Source organism: Copadichromis virginalis, linkage group LG23, assembly GCF_057382275.1.
Source record: "Copadichromis virginalis isolate Kocher_CV1m ecotype Utaka linkage group LG23, C_Virginalis_male_GT1.1, whole genome shotgun sequence".
In the NCBI taxonomy this organism is placed as follows: domain Eukaryota; kingdom Metazoa; phylum Chordata; class Actinopteri; order Cichliformes; family Cichlidae; genus Copadichromis; species Copadichromis virginalis.
In genome coordinates this window covers 4,142,881-4,165,090 of record NC_140639.1, presented here as the reverse complement: position 1 = coordinate 4,165,090, position 22,210 = coordinate 4,142,881, and the positions used below count along the sequence as shown (strand labels likewise).

Below are 22,210 nucleotides of genomic sequence, written 5' to 3'. Positions count from 1 at the left end.
AAACAAAGTTAATAGATCAGTGGCTTCACTTAATTGATTTGTATTTGGGTTTGCCTTGATGATAGCATAGGGGTAACTGGGGTTCTGTGGTTCATGATTGCCATTTTAACCCCTTACCTTGCAGTTCCCCGCATGTATGCCTTCTTTGTGTTTGACTCCATAAATAAGTTGTCTTTTGCACGTCATCAGTTTGACAAGTTACTAGAAAAATATGACCATGTTTTTGTGAAATGGGGTGAAGAAAAGGCAGATTAATGTAAATTTTAATTCACTACTGTTGGGAAAATATTAAGAGTTGAGTGCATTAAGATAAATTGAGACTGAAAAAGATGACGTTATAAACAACGTGGTAATGGACTGGCTTGCATATAGGGGCTTTTCTGGAGTTGCTGACCACTCTAAGCACTTTCAACTTCAACCCACATTTATACATTCACACATTGCTTCATTCTATACACTTAAAGCACTTTGTCTGCCACTTCTGGCTATTTTAGAAGCACGAGTTAACCTAACATGGATTTAACCTGAGCACTCAGAGGAAACCCATGCATGCAAAGGGAGAACATGCGAAACCCCAGTCTGGATTAAAAGTCGAAATCTTCTTGCTGTGGAATGACAGTGCTGAAAACGTCATCACTGTACTGTTTATAGTTTTTCATGTAATAATTGTTGACGGTTAGCGTTTTCTCATCATACAAATATCGATGCTATTTTAGTTTGCTGCTGCTTCAGTTGAGCAGACGCTGTAGTGTTCGGTGATTCAGATTCTTCACCCACATCACGATTTATGCTCTGAGTCAGTTTCAGCCTCTTTTGGCTTTTATCAATATTGTTTCCACTGCAGTTTAGCTAAAGCTAAAGCATACTGTACATTAGTTAGTTTGAACTTTTAAAAAAGTTATTGACGTTTCCATGCAGTTGGTTTTTTTTTTTAAATGCGATAAAGGATTCATAAGTATGTCTGCAAAGAGGAATATTTTTTAAGTATATTATGTATAACAACAAACGCACAAGCACCTTGGAGTTTATGGCACCCCAGAGAAGCATATGGCTTGAACAAAGTACTGAATCAAGAGGACTGAAAACGTGTCACCGCTCTATAAATGATGCACTTCCCTGCTGGGCCAATCAGTTACAAAACTCTCACCTTGTGGTGATTTTATAAATAAATAAATAAAGAGAAATTAACATGATTATCCACCGATTCTGAGGAAAGAAATAAACAACTAATGGCGTATTTTTAAGTTACAAGCAAGGCTAAACCTTTATGAGAGAGCTCGTAAATGCTTGTTATGTGCTGTATGTGTTACAGTTACTGTCATTAAAAAATAAAATAATTGTAATTTTAAAATGAAAATATATTTCATAATAATTATTTTCATTTTAGCTCCTCCCCTAAACTTCTTTAGTGGCGAGGAGTCAATTATCCATCTCTTATCTGTCTATTTGTCCATCTATCTGACTCCAATTCACAAGATTCAGTATTCCTCCTTGAAACTTGAACACACTGATCACAAAATGATGATAAATGTCTTTATCCAAAATGTGCTCAAGGTCATATTTGTCTTTTTTCGATCACTTTTCCATTTTATAGGAGTACTGGTCAGATTTTGTGAGCCTATTTAGCTTCTCAGTGTCTTTTCTTACTGTCACTTAGTCCAATACAGGTAACCAATGAAAACAAAACTTTCCTTATGTATTTCACACATTGCAGTAACCTATGAATTGTGATGGATCACAAGCCAGATGAGGGACTGCGTCATTGACATTCTGGTTCTGTATGATTATAATACAGAAACTAAAGGATCCGCAGAAGCATGAGACTTGCCAGTTGAGTTGTCGGTGCATCACTTTGTCAGCTCGGGCTGCTTTGCTTTACACAAAGTACCACAGCAAATTTACCAGAAAGAATGTGACCATAAACAAAAACAGATGTCCTGTTGTTGGTTTCGCTCAAACCTGCGGGAGACACTGATGTGTGTGTTTCTGAGTGTGCATGCGTGTATTTCTGCTGCATTGCCTTCACGGACGAGGCCTGCATGTCAAGGTTACAAATTCACAAGTAATAGACGGCTTTGTTGACGTGGGATGTCCTTTTATTGTCTGTATACATTCTTCTCTTTTAGCATGTGTACAAATTGTGTGTGCGTGCGTGCGTTTCCACACAAAAAAATGTGGTAATGACTTTGTGCGTGTGTGTCTTTGCATGCATCTTCGCAAGTTCCTCTTAAAGTGCGTGTGTGGTTTTCTCGTGTGGGAGTTAATGTTGGGGGGATGTAGTGAGGAACTGCATCAGTATTCAGCAGTTGCTTCCTAGGAGGAGAGTGTGGGAGGTGGGAAGAAAGGAGGGTGGCGGTGGGTGGGGTAAACCTTCCCCAGAGCAGAACGGTGCGATGGGCTGGAACAAAGCGGCTCGACGGGAGGCGGCTTGATTGCCCCTGCCTGGCCACAGCCCGCAGATCTGCCAATGTGCAAAGGAGAATTAGCTGTTCTGTTTGTGTGCCTAACAGCGGTAAGGCCATGACTGAAACAATATGCTACCACATCCCCACCAACAGCCTTTTCATTCAAGAGCAGGGCAATGAGAACCTCCCTTGTTCAGTCTGTCCTGGTCCCATTACTATAAAAAACAAATTTGCATGCTGTTGGCGTAAACATGAAATCAAATAGAGCTCATCAGCATACACTTGAAATTACAATACTCTGATAGAAAACAATATGTGCCAAAGAACTTTGGAGTTCCCCCAGTGTTGCCCAAATGTCAGAGCTCCAGCTTTCTCCTTTCATTGTTAACTTGTTGCAAATTTATCTAATCTTCCCTTCTTCGTTCCTGTTTTTTTTCTCCTCCTTTGGCTGTTGTAAGTAATAACCTTGGTTTTTACAAGCAGGCATCAATCATCTACACAGCCGTACTGGGTGTAATCTTAAAGCCCCCCTTCTGCGAGTCTGGCTTTAATCTCAGCCATGGTTTCCAAACCCACAGTACTGTCGGCCTCACCACTTTCCCCACTTTTGACAAATTGCCCATTTCCCTTGGCTTTGCAATCTCTGCACTCTTTTCCTGTGGTGTGTGTGTGTGTGTTACACTATGCCTCCCCCACCTTATGTTAGGTCTTATTGTGTACAAGCCTGCGTGCGTGTGGGTATAGTGTACTATATTTTTGTACACAGGTGCATCTGTGTTTGCAGGGCAGTGTGCTATAACTGTCGTGTTTGTATGTGTTTGTACTGTGTACTTGGCTGGCCTTGCCAGGGGGGGTCAAGATAGTTCAGAATGGGGAGGGAAGGTAAGACATGCCAAGCCTATGTTTGCAAGGGCACTTCTCTCGAAGTGATAAAAGTAGAATAATCCCCTTTAAAGCGTCTTAACGAGGTCAAATCTGTTGGGCTGCAAGAGGGAGGTGTGTGTGTATGTGTGCTTGTGTGTTGTGGGGATAATGCTGCAGAAATGGGGGTAAGCCTCTGCTTGGTTTGTGAGAGATAATAATCAAAATCAAATTCCTGGCCGAAACAGGATTAGGCTCTCCCCGTGCTCTAAAGCCCCTGTCCAGAGCGGCTGAAGACACAATCCTATTCCTCAGCCTCTCCTCTCTGATACACATACACACACTTAGCCGCTAACATAGCGAGGCTTCCTTTTGGCCCAGACAGAGTTGGCTGGGGGTGAGCTTGGATGTGGGCCAGTTAGCCCTGTCCCTCTCTCAGATCACTGGGCTCATATGCTTTAGTCCAAACACTAATCCGGGATATTTAGATGGAATTGTTTGGTTGGAGCTATTCTTAGATGGAGGATGTGATCTTGTTTGCTGCTCGTGTATTAGCAAAAAGCTTAAGCCCTCAAAGGCTCTGTGAATCATGTCAGGATGGATTTTTGCTGAAACGTTTGCCCAAATAAACGCACACACCATGCGTTCGTTTCACCAGTACAAAGAGACGGGATGATGCTGAAAGTGGAATGACTGCAGTCGTGCTCAGACAAATGGGCGATGGATTGCATGTATATTTATAAATGCAGACAGACATTGTTTACAGCACATGTTGGAATCAGTCTGAGTCGATGAGTGAAACTCATCTGCGATGTGTGCCTTTGCCATAAGGTCAGGTGGCTGTCAGCCTGTTATATTCCTATGTAAAAGCAAGGTTTTTTGCAGTTAAATCGGCATACTGCAGCAACTTCATCACTAAAGGCGGAGGATTTTCTTACTTTCTGTTTCAGTTCTGTGCATTAGGGCTGGGCTATATCATACCGTTCACGGTAATACTGGTGTAATGTTGGGCAACAATAAGAAAATGAAATATCGCGATAGAATATGGGTAAAACGCGCATGCACAGTGCCTTTGTTTACATACGGACATGGCGGCGACGCAGAATGAGAAGGGCGAAAGTGGATCGTTAAATGAAACAGATGAACCAGAACTGGTTTGTAAAAATGCTGCAACTTCAGTGGTGTGGAACTGGTTTGGCTTTCGTCCGTCAGATACACAACAAAGCACTATTTTTGGTAGAGCATGCTAGTGGGCCGTCGTTATTACCGTGTTTTTTGGAAAATACGGCACACTTAAAATCAATCCTTTGATTTTTCTGAAAATCGACAGAGCCCCTTATAATCCCGTGTGCCTTATGTATGAACTCTGGTTGTGTTTACTGACCTCGAAACGATTTTATGTACACGGCGCTCGAAAATCTGTCAAATGTTTCAGTACGATTTTGCTACGAACCCGCACCGCTTGATGGATTGTTGGAGCATTACGGCTATCGTAGTCAGGCGCCTCACTGTGCTTCAACATAATATTACCGTATTGTATGTGTATAAGCTCTTTTTAAGTTTTGTGGATATTATACATGGTTATGCTGAGGATATGTCGGCCAGTTTCCACTGGAAACGCCTTTTGGTTAAACTGTCAGCGAGGAATTTGCATTTGCACTGTTAATTTTTTTTATATAACTTTAATGCATATAAAACAGCTGCTTGTTTAAGTGAAAATACATTGATGATTTTCTTTGCACTAATAAAGTTGAGTAGTTGTAAAGTATTTTGTCTAGTGTCAGTTATATCATCAGTTATATCGTTATCGCAAATTTTCAAATGTATATCGTGATAAATATTTTTGGTCATATCGCCCTGCTCTACCGTGCATTACTGGCTGGACTCCGAATGCAAGTAGTTAATGTGAATTTCTCTGTTGAAAGCCACAGGTTTGCAGATTTTTTTTTAAATCACAAACAGATTGCACTTAACTGCCAACTTCTCCCCATTAAATCATAGACTGACTCCATCTTTGAAACGGCTATTTCAAAGACGGTGCGTTTGCAAATTATTTTTTCACACCGTTGCAATACTTTTGTTGTTCTGCGGTCTCCGACTGCTGCTTTCTCTGGTGTGACTGTAGCATTATAAAGCAGCTGTACACACAGGTTTGACATGCTATCTAAATTGAGTTAAATTTCAGTGAATACTAGTGCATAAAAACTGCTTGTATAAAATCATCAAATTTAATAAAAGCTGCCAGAAAGTTTACAGACTTTGACTCCACACACTCTTCCAGCTGGAAGTTATACTTATGTCACCGTCTTTGCTCTTGAGGAAATCTCCCATTGATTTTAAATCATGACAGCGCACAGAATGGATGCACCAACACCGCATTTCTACTGCAGTCAGTGAACGTGGCTGTAGCAGGTGTGAGAGTAGTACACAGGTGGTGCATATCAGTTTTATAGTCATGAAGTGTTTGTATTTTAAAAAAAGCACTGAGTTTTATTGTTGTATTTCCTGTGTATTATCTATTTGTCTTTACTTATTCCTGTTGCATAAAGTCAGTAAAATACATGGCAGGTATATGTGCTGGTTTCCGAATCATACAGAGCCTACAGATTCAGATTCATGACGAGTATTTGGTGTACATTATCACTGGATTTTTAGGGTGCTTCTCACTTTTATGGTTGAAAATCTGCATTATTATTATTGAGTCCTTGGTATTAAGATATGTCTAAATGTAAGCACTTGTACTTGGTGTGAAAGTAAGTTGAACTGGGGCATCGCCCACATGCATACTGCCAGCAGTAAATTACCCATAAAATGTATAATCTCACCATCAGACTCAGCTAAAAAAAAGAATACTCTTTATTTTTTTGCTTTCAGCAGAAAAAAAAAATCAGATGGAAACACTTGTTCTTTTCAGTCACGTAGAAAAAAACGTCACGCCTGAAGAATAATAATATGCCTATACTCCACACTCAGATGGGCAGTGGGAATCTGTGATGGACAGAAAAGCCGGATGGCTCAAATGGCATCCTTGAGACTGTTGCTATGGAGCAAACACATCCTGGCATTGAAAAATAGGCCAACTGTTCGTCAGTGTGGATCTTCTGCATTCATTTAAAAGTGGGAGTGAGATAACATCCAGTCATTAGTGAGTGATTACAATGCCAAGGTTTCATCCCTGCCCCCAGCACACACATACATGCACGCAAACACACACACACACACACACACACACACACACACACACACAGAAACACACTCCGGCTGAGATGTAAACAGTTAGGCAGTGCTCCAGGAAATACAATCCCCACACTGCTGCTACCCTCAGGCAGGATTTATACTGAGGAGGATGTTTTCCAATGTATCCTGCTGTTATTGTGTGTGTGTGTTTGTGTGTGTGTGTGTGTGTGCGTGCGTGCGTGCGTCACTGTGTGTGTGTGTGGATACATGCTGCTGTCTCCGCTCTGTTGGTGTGTCTAAATGCTCCACTGTATTCTTGTATTGTTGGTGTGTCTAATCACTGTAGTGTGATCTATGTGTGTGTGCGTAAAGCTGAGTGCCCTCTGTAATCTCCATCCTTTGCCATCGCTTTTGTCGACTGATCCGTGGAGCAGAAACGGCCTTTGCCTGATTCTTATTTAAAATAGACATTATGGTTCACAGTAGACTTCACATGGATTGGACCAGATGATGAGGCCAGGAAGGGTGGGTGCGTGGGGAGGGGCGGGGGTGGGCGATGAGTGTGCTTAGGGTTGGTGGGTGGGGGATGGAGGTGGGGCAGCAATTTCCTGAAACGATGAATCCCATTTATTCGCTGAAGACTGTCTCAATTGCCTCACCAGCGCACAAAGCTTTTTAATGCTTTAATTACGTCTCAAAGGAGCAGGGCAGAATCAAATTAGAGATTGTCCTACATTTAGGTGCTGTGCGCACGTGTGTGTGTGTGTGTGTGTATTATGCAAATTTGTGTGTGTGTGGGCTGTTTTATCCTTGTGTATGATTCATGGCAGTGAATATTTGTTCCTCTGGCAGCCAAGCACCATATATAGAGGCTTATCACACCCCACACACAGATGTGCACACACACATCCTCTCAACCGTTTACGCTGTCTAGGCTATCCCTCTGCAACACAAACAAAATGATACACACGCACGCGCACACACACACATGCATTAGCCCAGCTCTCTCTTGGACAAACACATCCACTTCACGCAGCATGCAAGCACCTTTTTTTTTGTCACCGCAGATGGCATGTGTCACAATATTACGGCAGTATTTCATTAACATTATGGGCATCCATCTGTTGTGTGCTCTCAGGTCCCCATAGAGCACCTTGTTTTAGTCACTGACAGAGAAAGAGATAATAAACATGGTTAACAATGTATGTTTCATGGCGCTCGGATAGCCCTACATACTCTGGTTGTAGAGTGGTAAAAATCTCTCACTAGCACTGTGAGAACTGTGCTCATAGCTCTTGTACTTTGCTGGATGTCTTATCAGAAAAGGGGTTTGATTTTGCTGTAGAGTTTTAAAATATATTTAAAACTGTGAAGCATTTTTTTTCTTTTAAAGCTATAGTGGCTTATGCAGCCACTTGTTGACAGCTGCCAACCACTCAGTCTATCGACCTTCCTACATACGACACAGTTTGCATTTCACCATCACCATGTCCTTTTATGCAATACAAATAAAAGTAAAGTCTATATCTCCCCGCCTTAAAGGCTTTAGATCACGCCACCTTTTTCCTCCTGCAGGCACATGAACTGAAATAAGCTGATTGAGGTTTTTTTTTTTTTTTACATTTCTGGAGAAACTGAAGAGACTTTGCAATGCATTTAACTAATTAGTAACTAAATTTACTAATAATTGTAACTGAAAATTAATTACTGAATTTAGTACAGTAATGCATTACTGAAAAAGGTAATGTGATTACAATATTTACACCCAGCGCTGCAAGTAATATAGTCAAATCTCTTTCCCTTAGGGTCATATGATGCACTGGGGTAAATGACAGTGTTGCCATTGCTGCACAAATAAATGAAATAAAATGAAAAATATCAAGCTGAAAGTAGAGAGTGTAGAATAATTACTCAAGAAGCAGAGTTATCAATCAGATGTGAAAATGTCATCAGCGATTTGGAGTCAAAGTAGATAAGTTAGTAAGCGTCAGGTTCGTGCAGGCTGCAGATGTTGTCATTCAGGCTGTGGCTGCTGTAAATGTGGAGGAGCAATATTTGTCAGACACTGTTTGTTTGTCATTTTTGGTGAAACTGAGCCACTTGTCCTCAGCGACTTCAGTGTGCTGTGTGTGATGTACTAAACTAAAAATGACTTTTTTAATGTGACATTTTCATTATCTTGCCTGATACGTCACGCAGATCTATCATCGCTGTTTCTTTATCCAGTTTAGTTTATTAATTGACATGTTATAACTATGGCAGCCAAAAGCTGATTTTTTTTATTTTTTATTTCATGCTGGTAGGCTGTTATAGAATGTGAATCTTTTGCTGTTGCATCCAACATTTCTCACCTGTTTCACAAGATAGTGATGGGAAGGTGAGACAGAAAAGCTGTTATTGCCATAAAAGCCCTAATCTGGCCCTTGTGAGTCTTGGTGTTTGGTTTTATGGTGTGTTTGTTAGGCTATGTCCACATTAGCCCGGATAGATTTGAAGTCGTTTTCACAGAGGCGTGCATCCACATTGAAACGACCGAAAACGCTTACGTTCCAGTCCTGCGCATGCGCGAAAGCGAGTGAGAATTAAAGGATTTGAAGAAAAGCTATCTGGAGCATGTACAAACTGATATTAATCTTTTTTTTTTTTTTAGGGCTGTCAAAATTGAGAGCAATCATAACAACTGCTTTATAATGCACTCAACTAGCTTTGTTTAATTGGTCACATGACTAAAATGCGGCATTGTTTTAGAAAGTCTGTGTTTTCGAGCGTCCACACTGCGACGGGGCAGCTCCATTTTGAAATGAATGCGTTTTTGAGAGCGTTTCCAAAACGCTGCATTTTTTTCCTTGAGGAAAACGTCTCAGTGTGAACGGGAGGCCAAAACGGAGAGAGAACGACGCGTTTTCGTTTGAAAACGCATTAGTGTGGACGTAGCCTTAGAAAGTTCTTGCTCCTTTTCTTGCTTTTTCTGTTTCTTATTTTTCCTCCTTCTGCCTCCACTTCTTTTCTCTTCTTCAGCTACCTGGGGCAGCTGACTCTTTGGCATGTTAAACGCTTGCATATTACAGTTCACATTGAGGAAATCGGATCTTGAGCAACAGCTCTGCCCTCTGGCACAGGGGGCAACCTGTACATAGACACACAAGCATGGACACACAGTGCAGTGTGAGCTTCACGGCTGCCTCTAGCCAAGTGCCTTGTGTTGACACAGGCTCTGTGTGGCACAGGCCCATATAGCTGAGCTGTTGTTTGCTGAGCTTGGTCCATGCCGTACTGGCTAGAGAGATAATGGAAAAGGTTATTCTTCTTTACAGTCGAAGCCTCTGTCTCCAAGCAGCAGACTGGTTTGTTTGGGATTGGGGTTTTTTTTGTGTCTGTAGGCAGAATTATAATGTCAGGGCTTCTCGTACCATTTGGATGTGTAATGGCCGAGGTCACTGTCAGAGTTTTACAGGACTGCACGTTTTATGTTTTTCTAAATAAAAGTCTTAAGTGCCTGTGCCTCTTCCGACCTTAGCGCTTCTGAATTTCCAAATGTTTTGCGGCCATAGTACGAAACGCATTTCATGCATGTACAGGATACCAAATGTTGTTACCCTGAAAGAATGCCTTCCCTACTTAAAACCATGGTAGAGTACTCGCTACCGAGCCATTAACAAAAAAAGAGAAACAAAAAAACTTTATCCTGTGAATCAAATAGATCTGCTCTTACAACCTGAAGCTATCTTGTTGCTTCGTATAGTCTCAGTCTATTGTTCTATGAATGCAGAGGAGGCTATTTGCAGTTAAAAATGAGACTGAGCGGCATGTCGTGGTGAGCGGGGTACAATGCGACAGGTCATTCCTAACAATGTCGGGCTAGCTTCCTGTAAGTGCGGCAATCAGAATTCTGATGGTTTTTTGTAACTGCTCGATCGCAGTGTGGAAAATGTCTCTTTTTTTCTTTTTTTTTCTCCCCCCCCACATGACCCATTATGCAGCCTGCTGAGAAATAATGAGATTTTGTCCCTATTTGGGTTTGATGCTCTCTGTGCTCCAACACACAACCAGTGCATCCACTGCTGCCCGGGGAATGTAGTGTGGAGAGAATTACAATAAGGGCTAATGGCAACATCCAGGCTAGGCAAAAGATGTTGTTTGCTAAAAATCCCAATGTGTCTTTGACATGACATGGTTGTCATTTGAATCACAGTATATCTAAAACGCTCTGTTTTTTGTTTTTTGTTTTTTCTGTGTGGCAGGTTAATTGTGAATGCACAGGCCACTCTGGGCATTAAAACATGGCTTTGAGTTAAACCACTTTAAAGTAACACAAACTTTTAAATAGGTAGCCTTACTGTCTTTTATCTGTTTCACTGTTAAAAGACGATTATCAACCCATGTAACCTTTGCCTCCCAAGAAATGAACTTTTAAGATTCTTTTTAAAGGCATCAGTGGCGGCAAAATATCTCAGAGATGAGCTGACACTGCTTATGCTGAAGGCTGCTGCAGGAGCTTGGGTTTGAATCTGCCTCAGACCATTTCCTGTGTGTCATTCCCCCCTCCCTGCTTTCCTGTCTGCTTTCGGTGCTTTCCTATCAATAAAGGCAGAATGCCAGAAATGAATCTTAAAAAAGACAACAGTGAAACACAAATAATGGTCCTCGTCACCATAACCAAATCTGTTATTTTTTTGTATTAATGTGGTGAAAAAACAACCTTGTCAGGTGATTCTCCAAATTAGCTCCAAACAGACAGTGTCATTGTGTTATTTTATGTATGCTAATTTAACATGACTTTGGCTACAACATAAAAAAACAGCGACTGAAGCAAATTCAAATGAAGTCATCTGAAGGGAAACCCTGAGTAGTGGAATTTAATGTGATTTTTACCTTGAAACATACCACCCATCTTAAACTTTTTGGAAACCAAGGAAGCACCCACAAGACAGCGCTTCCAGCCAGAATCCTCAGGAATGCCTTGAGGAGAGTTAAAGGCACAGATCCCAACATCACTGAGCATCCAAAGTACACGTCGGAGCAAGCCTGCCCCATGGAAACCCTGCCCACAGCACTCAAAGTATCCGCTTCCAATATCCTCTTTCCAAGACAGCACAGGGGAAATTCTCAGAAATCCTGTGTCTGTGCCCTACTATGTCATACCTGTTTTGTTAGCATATGGGTAAGTTACAACATAGTCTCTGTAGTTATTCATAACAGTACTTGCTGTCTTGGCTGAAACACCTTTTAGTGAAGGTTACGAATGATCTTCTTACTGCCTCTGACAGCGGACTCGTCTATGTGCTTGTCCTGCTAGATCTCAGTGCAGCTTTCAGTACTGTTGATCATCACATTTTATTACAGCGATTAGAGCACGCTGTAGTTATTAAAAGTACTGTGCTACAGTGGTTTATATCATGTCTATCTAACAGACTCCAATTTGTTCATGTAAATGGAGAGTCCTCTTCACACACTACGGTTAATTATGGAGTTCCACAGGGTTCCATGTTAGGACAAATTCTGTTTACATTATACATGCTTCCCTTAGGCAGTATCATCAGAAGGCATAGCATACATTTTCACTGCTATGCTGATGACACCCAGCTTTATCCATGAAGCCCGATAACACACCAAGTAGTTAAACGGCAAGAATGTCTTAAAGACATAAAGACCTGGATGACCTCAAATTTTCTGATTCTAACTTCAGATAAAACTGAGGTTATTGTACAGAGCCTTCACCTCTCAGGCCCCTCTTCTGTGGAACCAGCTTTCGGTTTGGATTCTGGAGACAGGCACCCACTCTACTTTCAAGAGTAGGAACCAGCAGCAATAGATCTAGGGTCCTGGGGCAGTCCAGTGAGTGTCCAGCATGGAGTGTTTCTCCTTCAGTAACCTTTTTCACTCGCAATGTGTTTATACACCGCTCTGCATTTAATTATTATTTGCTATTATTATCTCTGGCACTCTTCCATAGCATATCTTTGTCCTGTCTTCATTCACTCACCCCGAACCGGTCATGGAAGATGGCTGCCACTCCTTTAGCCTGGTTCTGCTGGAGGTTTCTTCCTGTTAAAAGGGAGTTTTTCCTTTCCCATGTCGCCAAACTGTTTGCTCATAGGGGTTCATATGATTTCTGGAGTTTTCTCTTTTGTCTTATTGTAGGGTCTTTACCTTACAATATAAAGTGCCTTGAAGCAGCTGTTGTTGGGATTTACAAATACTGCAAGTACTGTTACAGTGTGGCAGAGAGACACATAACGTCAGCATTGGAATTTAAATTCCCCATAAAGATACTTTTATAAAGTATCTTCATAAAAGTATCATTAGTTATACAAGAAGCAGGCCTAAATGTTTACTCACTGTCACTCAAAGTGAATGCTGGAATAACAAAAAGGAATGTTAAGATAATCATTACCCACTTTGTATTACCATTGTACCTCATGCATCATCAATCAATAGGATGTTATGGCTCACAGCATGGCTGTTTTTCATCACGGCCCTGGCTAATAACTCATAAGGTTGCTTCAGCACTGTAAAGAAGCAGTGTGTGCCAAACCAAGGACAGACTGAGTCTGGGTTATGTCTATTGAAGGTTAAGTAGGGGTGTGTTTTAATCTATTTATGGCTAATTATATCTCTGTGTGGGTCAGGTTTGTGTGCGGGTGTGTAAGAGAACAGTTCGTTTGCAGGGGTTTAAAAAGCTGGCAGGAACGTTAAGTTTAGATGTTTCTGTTTTTGAGCATGCACATAGTTTCGGGGGTTTTCATTTGGCCCGTCGCACTTGGAAACATGCTTGGCAACCAATTTCTTCGTAATGCTTTGCTCGTTGGACTGTAGCAAATTGAAAACTGTTTGATTTCATGTTCGTGTTTTTAATTATTTCTCCACGTTGGTCTCTTGCTTCTCTTGCCTTCACTCACCTATCCTGCTTTTTTTGTTTCCTCTTTCAACATGGTTCTCAGTAGCTCTTCTCTAACGTTTTTCTCTCTATGTTTTTGCAGGCCTCATCGCAGCAGCTGAAATTCACGACCTCTGATTCCTGTGACAGGATCAAGGATGAGTTCCAGTTTCTTCAAGCACAATACCACAGGTGAAAACACTGCTGCATGCAAACAAAATTGAAAAGCTGTACATATGACAGCCTGTTAAGTGCAGCTCTTTTTAATAAGGAATATATCCCCAGGCTGTACATGTGTATTTTCAGGATTTCTGTTTATTGAACATACTGTGTTTGTGTACCAGTAGCCGGTATGTTAAACATAAACTGAGCTGTGTTGTGGCAACAAAAACCTACCATTTCTTGGTCAGAATGGCTTTTAATGCGGATGTATGTCCTTTTTTCTTTTTTTAAACACTTTGTTTTACATCAATAATCACTAACAGTAACACTTGGAAACTGCCTGACTCTACAGCTAGCTAAAACTCAGGGACAGCGAAGTAGTTTATATTTGTGAGCATATTCAGACAACATTTACTGTCTTAATATTAAATAAATTCAGATAATAATAGTGATAATTAATTTTATAGGAATTGTAAAGAAGTAGCAAACAGAGGGTTTGCTGATGGTTCACGTCCTCTTAATTAAATTTAATCGAATACAAAGAAGAGAGTCTTGAGTTCAATTCCACCATCAGGCCGGGGTCTTTCTGTGTGGAGTTTGCATGTTCTCCCCGTGTTTGCGTGGGTTCTCTCCGGGTACTCCGGCTTCCTCCCACCGTCCAAAGACATGCAGTTTGTGGGGATAGGTTAATTGGATAATCCAAATTGCCACTAGGTGTGAATGTGCGAGTGAATGTGAGTGCGAATGGTTGTCTGTCCCTGTGTGTGTTGGCCCTGCGACAGACTGGCGACCTGTCCAGGGTGTACCCCGCCTCTCGCCCCATGACAGCTGGGATAGGCTCCAGCGCCCCCCGCGACCCTGAAAAGGATAAGCGGAAGCAAATGGATGGATGGATGAATACAAAGAATTAACAAAATATGATAACAGTGCCAGGGTTAAGTCTGTATTTTCACTTTAAAAAAACAACAAATGGTATCATTGTTTGCAGGATACCTTCAAGAATTTAAATAAAAATCATTAGACTTTTAAGATGAATGTTTGCAGCCAAGCACAGTGTGAACTCGAAGAGAACTGTTCTGTGGTAAGAAAAAAATGGAGATGTGTGCCTTTGTTTCAGTAGTATCTCAGCTCTATTGCCATACTGCACACTAAGGAAGCCTTTATTGACTCATACCTAAATCAATCTCGTTTACCCTCGGCTATTGATCTTCCTTTACTGCTTAAATACCGCTACAGCTCCAGAAGTCTGAGGTGCTTCCAAATTCCGACCTTCACTGATCTGTTTGATAGCTGTTGTAAAGAGGAGGGATGCCACGGGGTCTGCATCAAGAAATCCACTCTTTGTGCGAGTGGAGTCTTTGAAGCCTGTCTTCCTTCCTGAGGAGGTTGGTTTGTTCCTCTGTACCTGTACTCCCAGAACCTTCCAGAGGCTTGCCTCAGCCGGTTACAGACACAGGCAAAGGCAGATGAAAGAGTAACACATTGTGTGTAAAATCCTTGCTCTGGTCTGATCGCTTTTGTTTGTAGGGGATTCTAAAGCTGCAGTAATGCCCTGTGCGTCTTTTTCCTCGACTTTGGTTTTTGTAATTCCCACAACAGTGAGCAGCACCATTTAACCCCCTTCAGAGAGTCACGGCGCAGTTGAAAGAATGCCTTTTTTGTCTGAGCATACAGAACATGCATACAGTTCCTATTGACTCAGGAGGGGAGCTAGGATTGGGTGGGGGGGCTTGGGAGCCATAGACGAGGCTTTGTAGTATTCTGCTGAGCTGCGTGTGTCTGTTGCTGAAGACTTTAAAAGGCAAATGTACCGCAGGCATTCCCCCGGGTATAGTACCGAGCATTGTAGCTGTCGCTGTCTTCTTCTTCCCACCCGACAGCCCACCCTCCTTCCCCCGTCTCTTCTCCCCTCCCCTCGTTCACATGCATAAATAGATCAGGGAATACATAAATCAAAATAAAGATGACAGCAGGAGCGATTTAGAGGCGGAAGAATCGGCAATAAAACTCCATCAAAGTGTCGTTTGAGAACAGTGGCGCAGGCCCGGGGGCTGCTGAGCACCAATCAGAGGAGGCACGGAGCCAATCCCAGGTAGGCTGGCAGCGGGGACGCCTGTTGTCATGACAACCCACCATACAGCCTACGCATGTACACAGGGATGGCGCTAAGGGTTTTATGTAAGTGGGAAGGGGAACATTTTGGGCGAGTGGAGGCTGCTCGTACGAAAACAGGATTAAGGATTAAAATCACCAGCCCAAAGAAAAAAAAACCTTCACACATGTCAGTGTTATCAGGTTGGACATCTGTTGCTTACCAAGGTGTGAGAAGTCATAACCAGATATCCTTAGCTTGGAGCAGCCAACAAGTGCACATCTTTATTTTGCTTGGTTGCATTTTGGCTGCAACTGTTCTCAATTTCTTCGTATCGATAAAAAGAGTTGGATGGTTGATACGATAAATGTTGAGTGTTATTGCTGCAGAGTGGATTTTCTTTTAAAGCGGGTCACTGTTTACTTGTTTTATACACGTGTGGATTCTTGAGAAACATTGTCATGCACGAAGATGACATCCTTGTTTTCAGCTGCAAGAACCAATCATTACATGAGTTTAAATATTATGGCAAATAAATAATAAAAATAAAGGGCATTAAAAATGTTACTGATATGAAGACCTCAAAGCTGATACTGGGAGGCTGGTTGGATTTTTTTTTAAAAAAAGGAAACCTCAGGCATGACAAATGTCAAACTAAAGGTAATAAATGGAAGAACGAAGAAGTAGCCAAAAGGAGAAGCTAAAACTTCAGAACAACACAGAGACGTGGAGAAAGACAGAGGCAGTAACCCAGACAGGAAAACAGCCAAGCAACTCAGATGAACTGACAAGTAAAGGAGGAAGAGACCATCTATAAATACACAGAGAAGACTAATTGGGAAAGAAGACTCAGGTGAATCTAATGAGGGCAGAGCAGACGAGGGGAAAATGCTAACACAGTAAGGCAAACCAGCACACAAGACACACAAGGTGACTTATTAACAAAAAAGCAGGAAGTAACAGGGTTACAGAGTTGTTAACAGAGTTCAGAGTGACAGAAAATACACATATAAAAGGAAGGGAGACAGAAAAGGAAACACAGGAGACAGAGCGGGGGAAAAAAGGTAAACTGTTTGGCTGTTAGCGTTTACATTAGGAACAGCTGCTGTGAGAGCACCGTGAGAGCTGAGATAAGGCAGAAGAGGATGTTTCTATCTACTTACAAACACAGATATCCCATCATCAGTTACAATTGTGCGAAAAAAACTAAATAAAAATTTTCATTCCAGAAGGTAAACTTTAATTATTTTTTTTTAACGTTTTAGTTTTGATGATTATGTTCTTATAGCTCATGAAAATGAGAAATCCAGTTGAATAATGTTCAATTTCACTTATACACTCAGTACTTGGGGGTCCTTTACTGCAAATTATTGCATTAATGCGGCTTGGCGTGGAGGTGGTCAGCTTGTGGCACTGCCAAACTTTTATAGAAGCTTTGATAGTAGCCTTCATCTCATCTGTATTCTTGGATCAATTGTTTCTAGTTTTCCTCTTGACAATGGATTTTCAATGTGCTTCAGGTCAGCGGACATGGCTAGCCAATCACAAACCTCTGCAAAATAATGTTTGCTGACCATTAATAATATGTTCAGCAAATGTTTTGGCATGGATGCAGTTGCTAAGGTCTGCTGAAAAAGAAAAGCAGCATCTTCATAACGTTTGCCAACACATGGAAGGATAAAGTGCTTTGAAATCTCCTAGTAGATGGCTGTATTGACTTTGGATTTGATAAAACACAGTGAGCCAATCACCAGCAGATGACATGGCATCTTAAATTTTCACAGACTGTGGAAACATCACACTGGACATCAAAATCCAACCTTACTTTCTGTGCCTCTGCACTCTTTTTCTATTCCTTATGACCTTGATTTCCAATGAAATGATACATTGGATCTGTCCAGTTCCTTTTCTCCTTAGCCCAGATAAGAACTTGCAACATTGCATCTGGTTCAGGAGTGGCTTGATATTAGAAATGTACTAGTTGAAGTTCCTTTCCTGAACATTTCTGTGGGTGGTGGCTGATGATGCAATGACACCCGCCTCAGGTACTCCTTGTGAAACTCTTACAAGTTCTTGAATCAACTTTCCTTCACAGTCCACTCAAGGTTGCAGCCGTCCTTGTTTCTTTTTCTGCTTTGCTTTTCCTTTCTAGTCAGCTCTCCATTAACATGCTTAAATCCACTTTTCAGTAATGACCTTCTGTGGCTGTGGGATTCACGATTGTCATCTGGATAAGAGTCAAGTCAGCAGTTTTTTTCCGCAATTGTGGTTGTGTTTAATGAACTAGACTGAAGGGGCCTCTTCCAGTGCTGCTTTTATCTGAACAATGTGTTTGTTTTTGTTCACCCTGGCCTTTTGTAAATTGTACCTACTGGTAGGATGTTTTTTTGGTGCACGTTTTTTCTTCTGTCTGCCAATGGTGGATGGATCAGCATTGGTCTTATTCGCCTTTCCTTAACACCTCTGTCTTCTGCTGCCTGAGGCACTCTCACTGCTTAGCAGCAATCCTTGCAGTTCACTCTAGGAGGGCATCTTACTATTCATGACTGCTCCACACGTCCTGGATAGTGGTATAGACATGAATCTTTGTTCCCTCTTCTGGGTTTTTTTTCTGGAAGATCCTTGGAGTCTTGGACTTTGGGTGAATTCCATAGAATTGAGAAAGCTTCTCAGCACCTGTTTCATCCACTGAGTTTGTGGCTTTCCTTGCCTTGTCATCAAGCCTTATTTGTTTAGTCTTTTTACAATTGTGCAGTCATGAAATTCAATCTGAGGACTCTGGAGACTGAGATGTAGCTCTTGGTTGATGAGTTAATAAATTTATTTTGATTAGCAGCACCTGGCTGCTACTTAACCTCCTACTTCCTATAGAAGCAGTAAGGAGTTCACAGCCCTGCATAGTACTGTGAAAACTTGCTTTTTCTATTGCCAAAAGCATTCACTTTTCTGCTTTCACGCATATGAACTTCAGTGACATCCCGTTTTTTAATCCATAGGATTTAATATGATGTCAGCCCACCCTTTGGAACTATAACAGCTTCTGCTCTTCTGGGAAGGCTTTCCACAAGGTTTAGAATTGCGTTTATGGGAATTTCTTTTCTTTTTTTTAACCATTCTTCCAGTAACGCATTTATGAGGTCAGACACTGATGTTGGGCGAGAAGGCCTGGCTCACAGTCTCTGCTCTAAATCATCCAAATCAGGTTTCGTACTCTGTGAAGATCAGTCAAGTTCTTCCAAGCCAAACTCGCTCAACCATGTCTTCATGGATCTTGCCTTGTGCGCTCGTCTGCAGCCACGTTGGAACAATAAAGGGGCATCCCCAAACTGTTCCCACGAAGTTGGAAGCATGAAATTGTCCAAAATGTCTTGGGATGCTGAAGCATTAAGAGTTCCTTTTATTAATTAAGGGGTTGAGCCCACCTCCTGAAATACAACCCCTTCCATAATCCCCTCAGCTGCTGTGGAAATCCGTTCCATGAAACTCCCTGCGAACTGTTCTTGAGCTAATCTGAAGGCCACGTAAAGTTTAGAGGTCTGTAGCGATTGACTCTCCAGAAAGTTGGCGTGCACTGTGCACTGTGCTGTGCCCAGCATCTGCTGACCCCGCTCTGTAACTTTACATGGACCTTCCACTTCATGTCTGAGTTGCTGTCATTCCCAGTCGCATTCACTTTGTTATAATACCTCTAACGGCTGACTGTAGAATATTTAGTACCATGGAAATTTCTTGACTGGATTTGTGGTGGCATCCTATCACAAACCAGTCTTGAATACTTTTTCATTATATTGTGGTTTTTGTATTTAAAGTCAGGGCAAGGGTGGAGGCTCTAGCTGCAGTCTACACTGCAGTAGCTACAGTAAGTATAGAAAAAGCAGCACAATTCTGTGTGTATGAGTAAGCTTACATTATTGCCTGTGTGTAACACGGTGTTCAGCCTGCCAGTTAAGACTAACAGCGACAAAGACTGAGCCATCGCTCGCTATAATCGAGCTGTCATTCCTGCAGACAGCTGCGAAGAACAACCCTGCATAAATATACACACACCATCAAACAGGTTACAGACTTATCCTAAATCTGAACCTATCTAGCATGTGTGTCTGCATATTTTGATGAGTCTTACCCACGCTTCACATCGGATGATTCCGCCTGTGACTGACACGCTATAAAAGGCTGCTTCAATCAAAATCACAGAGGGGCTCTTTTTTTTCCACCTCTGTCGTTTTTATTTGACAATCAGGCTGACTTGTTGATGCATCCTCCTTTGTCCTGTCGCCTCGCGTGACATCAACGCTGACATGATTACAGCTAATGGCTGTCGCAGGGAAAGGGTCGCAGAGAACGCGTCAACACTATATTTAGACTTTTTGCTTCGCTGCCTCTTCTTTGATTTAGTGAGCAGACATTTTGGCTCGGCTCGTCTCTGGAGTTCAGAGGGAGTTTGACCTGCTCCTGTCAATCGACACATGTCAGGTGTGGCGAACACGCTGCCACTGACCTAATAAAGGCGAGGATGATGATGATGATGATGGTGCTAATGATGATGATGCAGTTGGCAGCGATGATATAGATGAAAATGGTGGCGGGGGATGATGAGAACGGAGGTGGTGCTGCTGCTGATGATGATGATGATGGTGGCGGTTGAAGCAATGATGAAAGTGATGACAGTGCTGCCGGTGAAAGTGGAGGTAATGATGATGAAGGGGGGTAGAAGTCACCTGGTGTCAGCACTTTTAGAAGGAAGACTGTCGAGCTGAATAACAAGGTCTGACTCTGTCCTCCTCTCCCCTCCCTCTCTCTCCAGTTTGAAGCTCGAGTGTGACAAGTTGGCCAGTGAGAAGTCAGAGATGCAGCGCCATTATATCATGGTGAGTTATGTGTGTGCTGCGCGTCAGAGCTGATGGTTGACACAAAATGCCATCTTTTCACTGTTTTTAACTAATGTAGATTTTGGTTGTTGTGCAACTTCTTTGTATTTTCACTCTACCTCCTCCATACCCTTCATCATCTTCCCTTTTGCACAGCAAGTCATTTTCATAGATTTTCTTAAAATTGCTTGCAAATGATTTCAGTTAGCAAAGAAGTGACGCCGTCGTTGTGCTTCTCTTTAAAAATGTTTCCTTTGTTTGGGAATCTGACAGTTACATTATTAATTTTCCAAACTCATCTAAACAGTCTAACAACTCCCTTAATTAGATTCTTCTTCGAAGAAAACGGACGGCATCAGTTGTTTCAGCAAATGCCCTGAAAAAGCATGCCTTAATGATCAAGCGACATGTCCCTTTAGTGTTTGCTGGAACAAAGGCTGTTGTCTGTCAGCGAACAAAGAAGGAAGTTGGGTGATGTTATTACAGAGCCGCGAAGCCTGCAGCAGGAGGAGATTGGACTAAGTGAGCAAACAAAACTTTTGCCGTGCTAATGGATCGTAAAATGTAATTTTTTCCAGCCGTGATTTGCACAATTTTGGCACAGACAGATAACGCCATCCTTCAAATTAGGATATCATATCTGGAAAAAACATTTTCTTTTAGTTCAGTTTGAAGGACATGTTGGTGAAACCCTAAAGTGCGCAGTGCAATCAAATCCAGTTGCTGACTGGTGTTGATTGTAGCCCCGTTAGACTTGAAATCTCAACACGTAACATGATTGAAATGATGGTATCATGTTCCCTAAAAACAAAACCTGAACTGAAATAAACCAGAATTTTTCATGCTTTGTTCCCTTTTGCTTCTGTAGTTAATGTATGTGTTACTCGCCTCCCCCAGCCCCCTTCATTTCCTCTTTTTTCCCCCCCATCTCTCTGTCTCTGTCCACACATTCACATCCATACACAAACATGCACACACAGATGTGGTTGCCTGCTCTCTGCTCCACCTCGGGGCTAATCTCATTGTTGCTGGCCGTAGCTGTGTAGCCGTCTGATGTTTTGCCTCTAATTGATCCTCTGACTGGCTTTAATCTCATCTCATCTGCGCTGCCGCACTGCTCTCTCCACCATCAGCAGGGCAGCAGACACATACAAACACATAATTCCTCTGTGTATCTTTCAGGCAGACATGTGTACACACAGTTTCACACACACACACACACACACTCGGGCATTGTCGTCCTTGTGCACATAAGCACACACCCACTGAAACAAGAGCACAGTCGTGTAAAACAGATTTAATGAAAAACCGATGCCACGAATTTCAGAAATAAATGGAAACTCTTACTAAAGTGTGTTGCAGAACCCAGCAAATTCTGATTTGTGTGTTTTTTCTTTGTGTAATTGCAGTGATTTATCCAGATTATAGGTAATAGTTGATTTAAGCATTTAAATGTTTTGAAGAAACGCAGCTGCACAAATTGATGACTTTTATAGTCAGAAAAATGTTCTACAGACTGTTTAGTAGCCTGCAGGCTGATATTATCAGCACAAAGTTTTCATTAGGGTTTGGTATTTTTCTGATCAGCTTGTGAGGCACTACAAAGTGATATACAACTTTCAGCTGCTCTGTTTTTTGGCAACGTTAACCAAAGCATCTCTTTTTTCTTTTTAAGAGTGCTCCTTTGCCTCCAGTTCACTCAGTGACTCTGTGATGCATGTGCTAAATCAATTTAAGGGACACTTTAAAAGACAGAAACCAGACAAGG

At 41.8% G+C, this 22,210-nt stretch overlaps 1 protein-coding gene across 2 annotated transcripts in view; it reads left to right on the top strand.

Annotated features, from left to right (window-relative positions):
- Positions 1-22,210, top strand: part of tle5 (TLE family member 5, transcriptional modulator) — a 53,027-nt gene that overhangs the window by 10,203 nt on the left and 20,614 nt on the right. For both annotated transcript variants that reach the window (XM_085449205.1, XM_085449204.1), the window contains exons 2-3: positions 13,424-13,512; positions 20,379-20,442. In XM_085449205.1, coding sequence (XP_085305331.1) covers positions 13,424-13,512; positions 20,379-20,442 — 153 coding nt within the window. The remainder of the gene's footprint in view (positions 1-13,423; positions 13,513-20,378; positions 20,443-22,210) is intronic.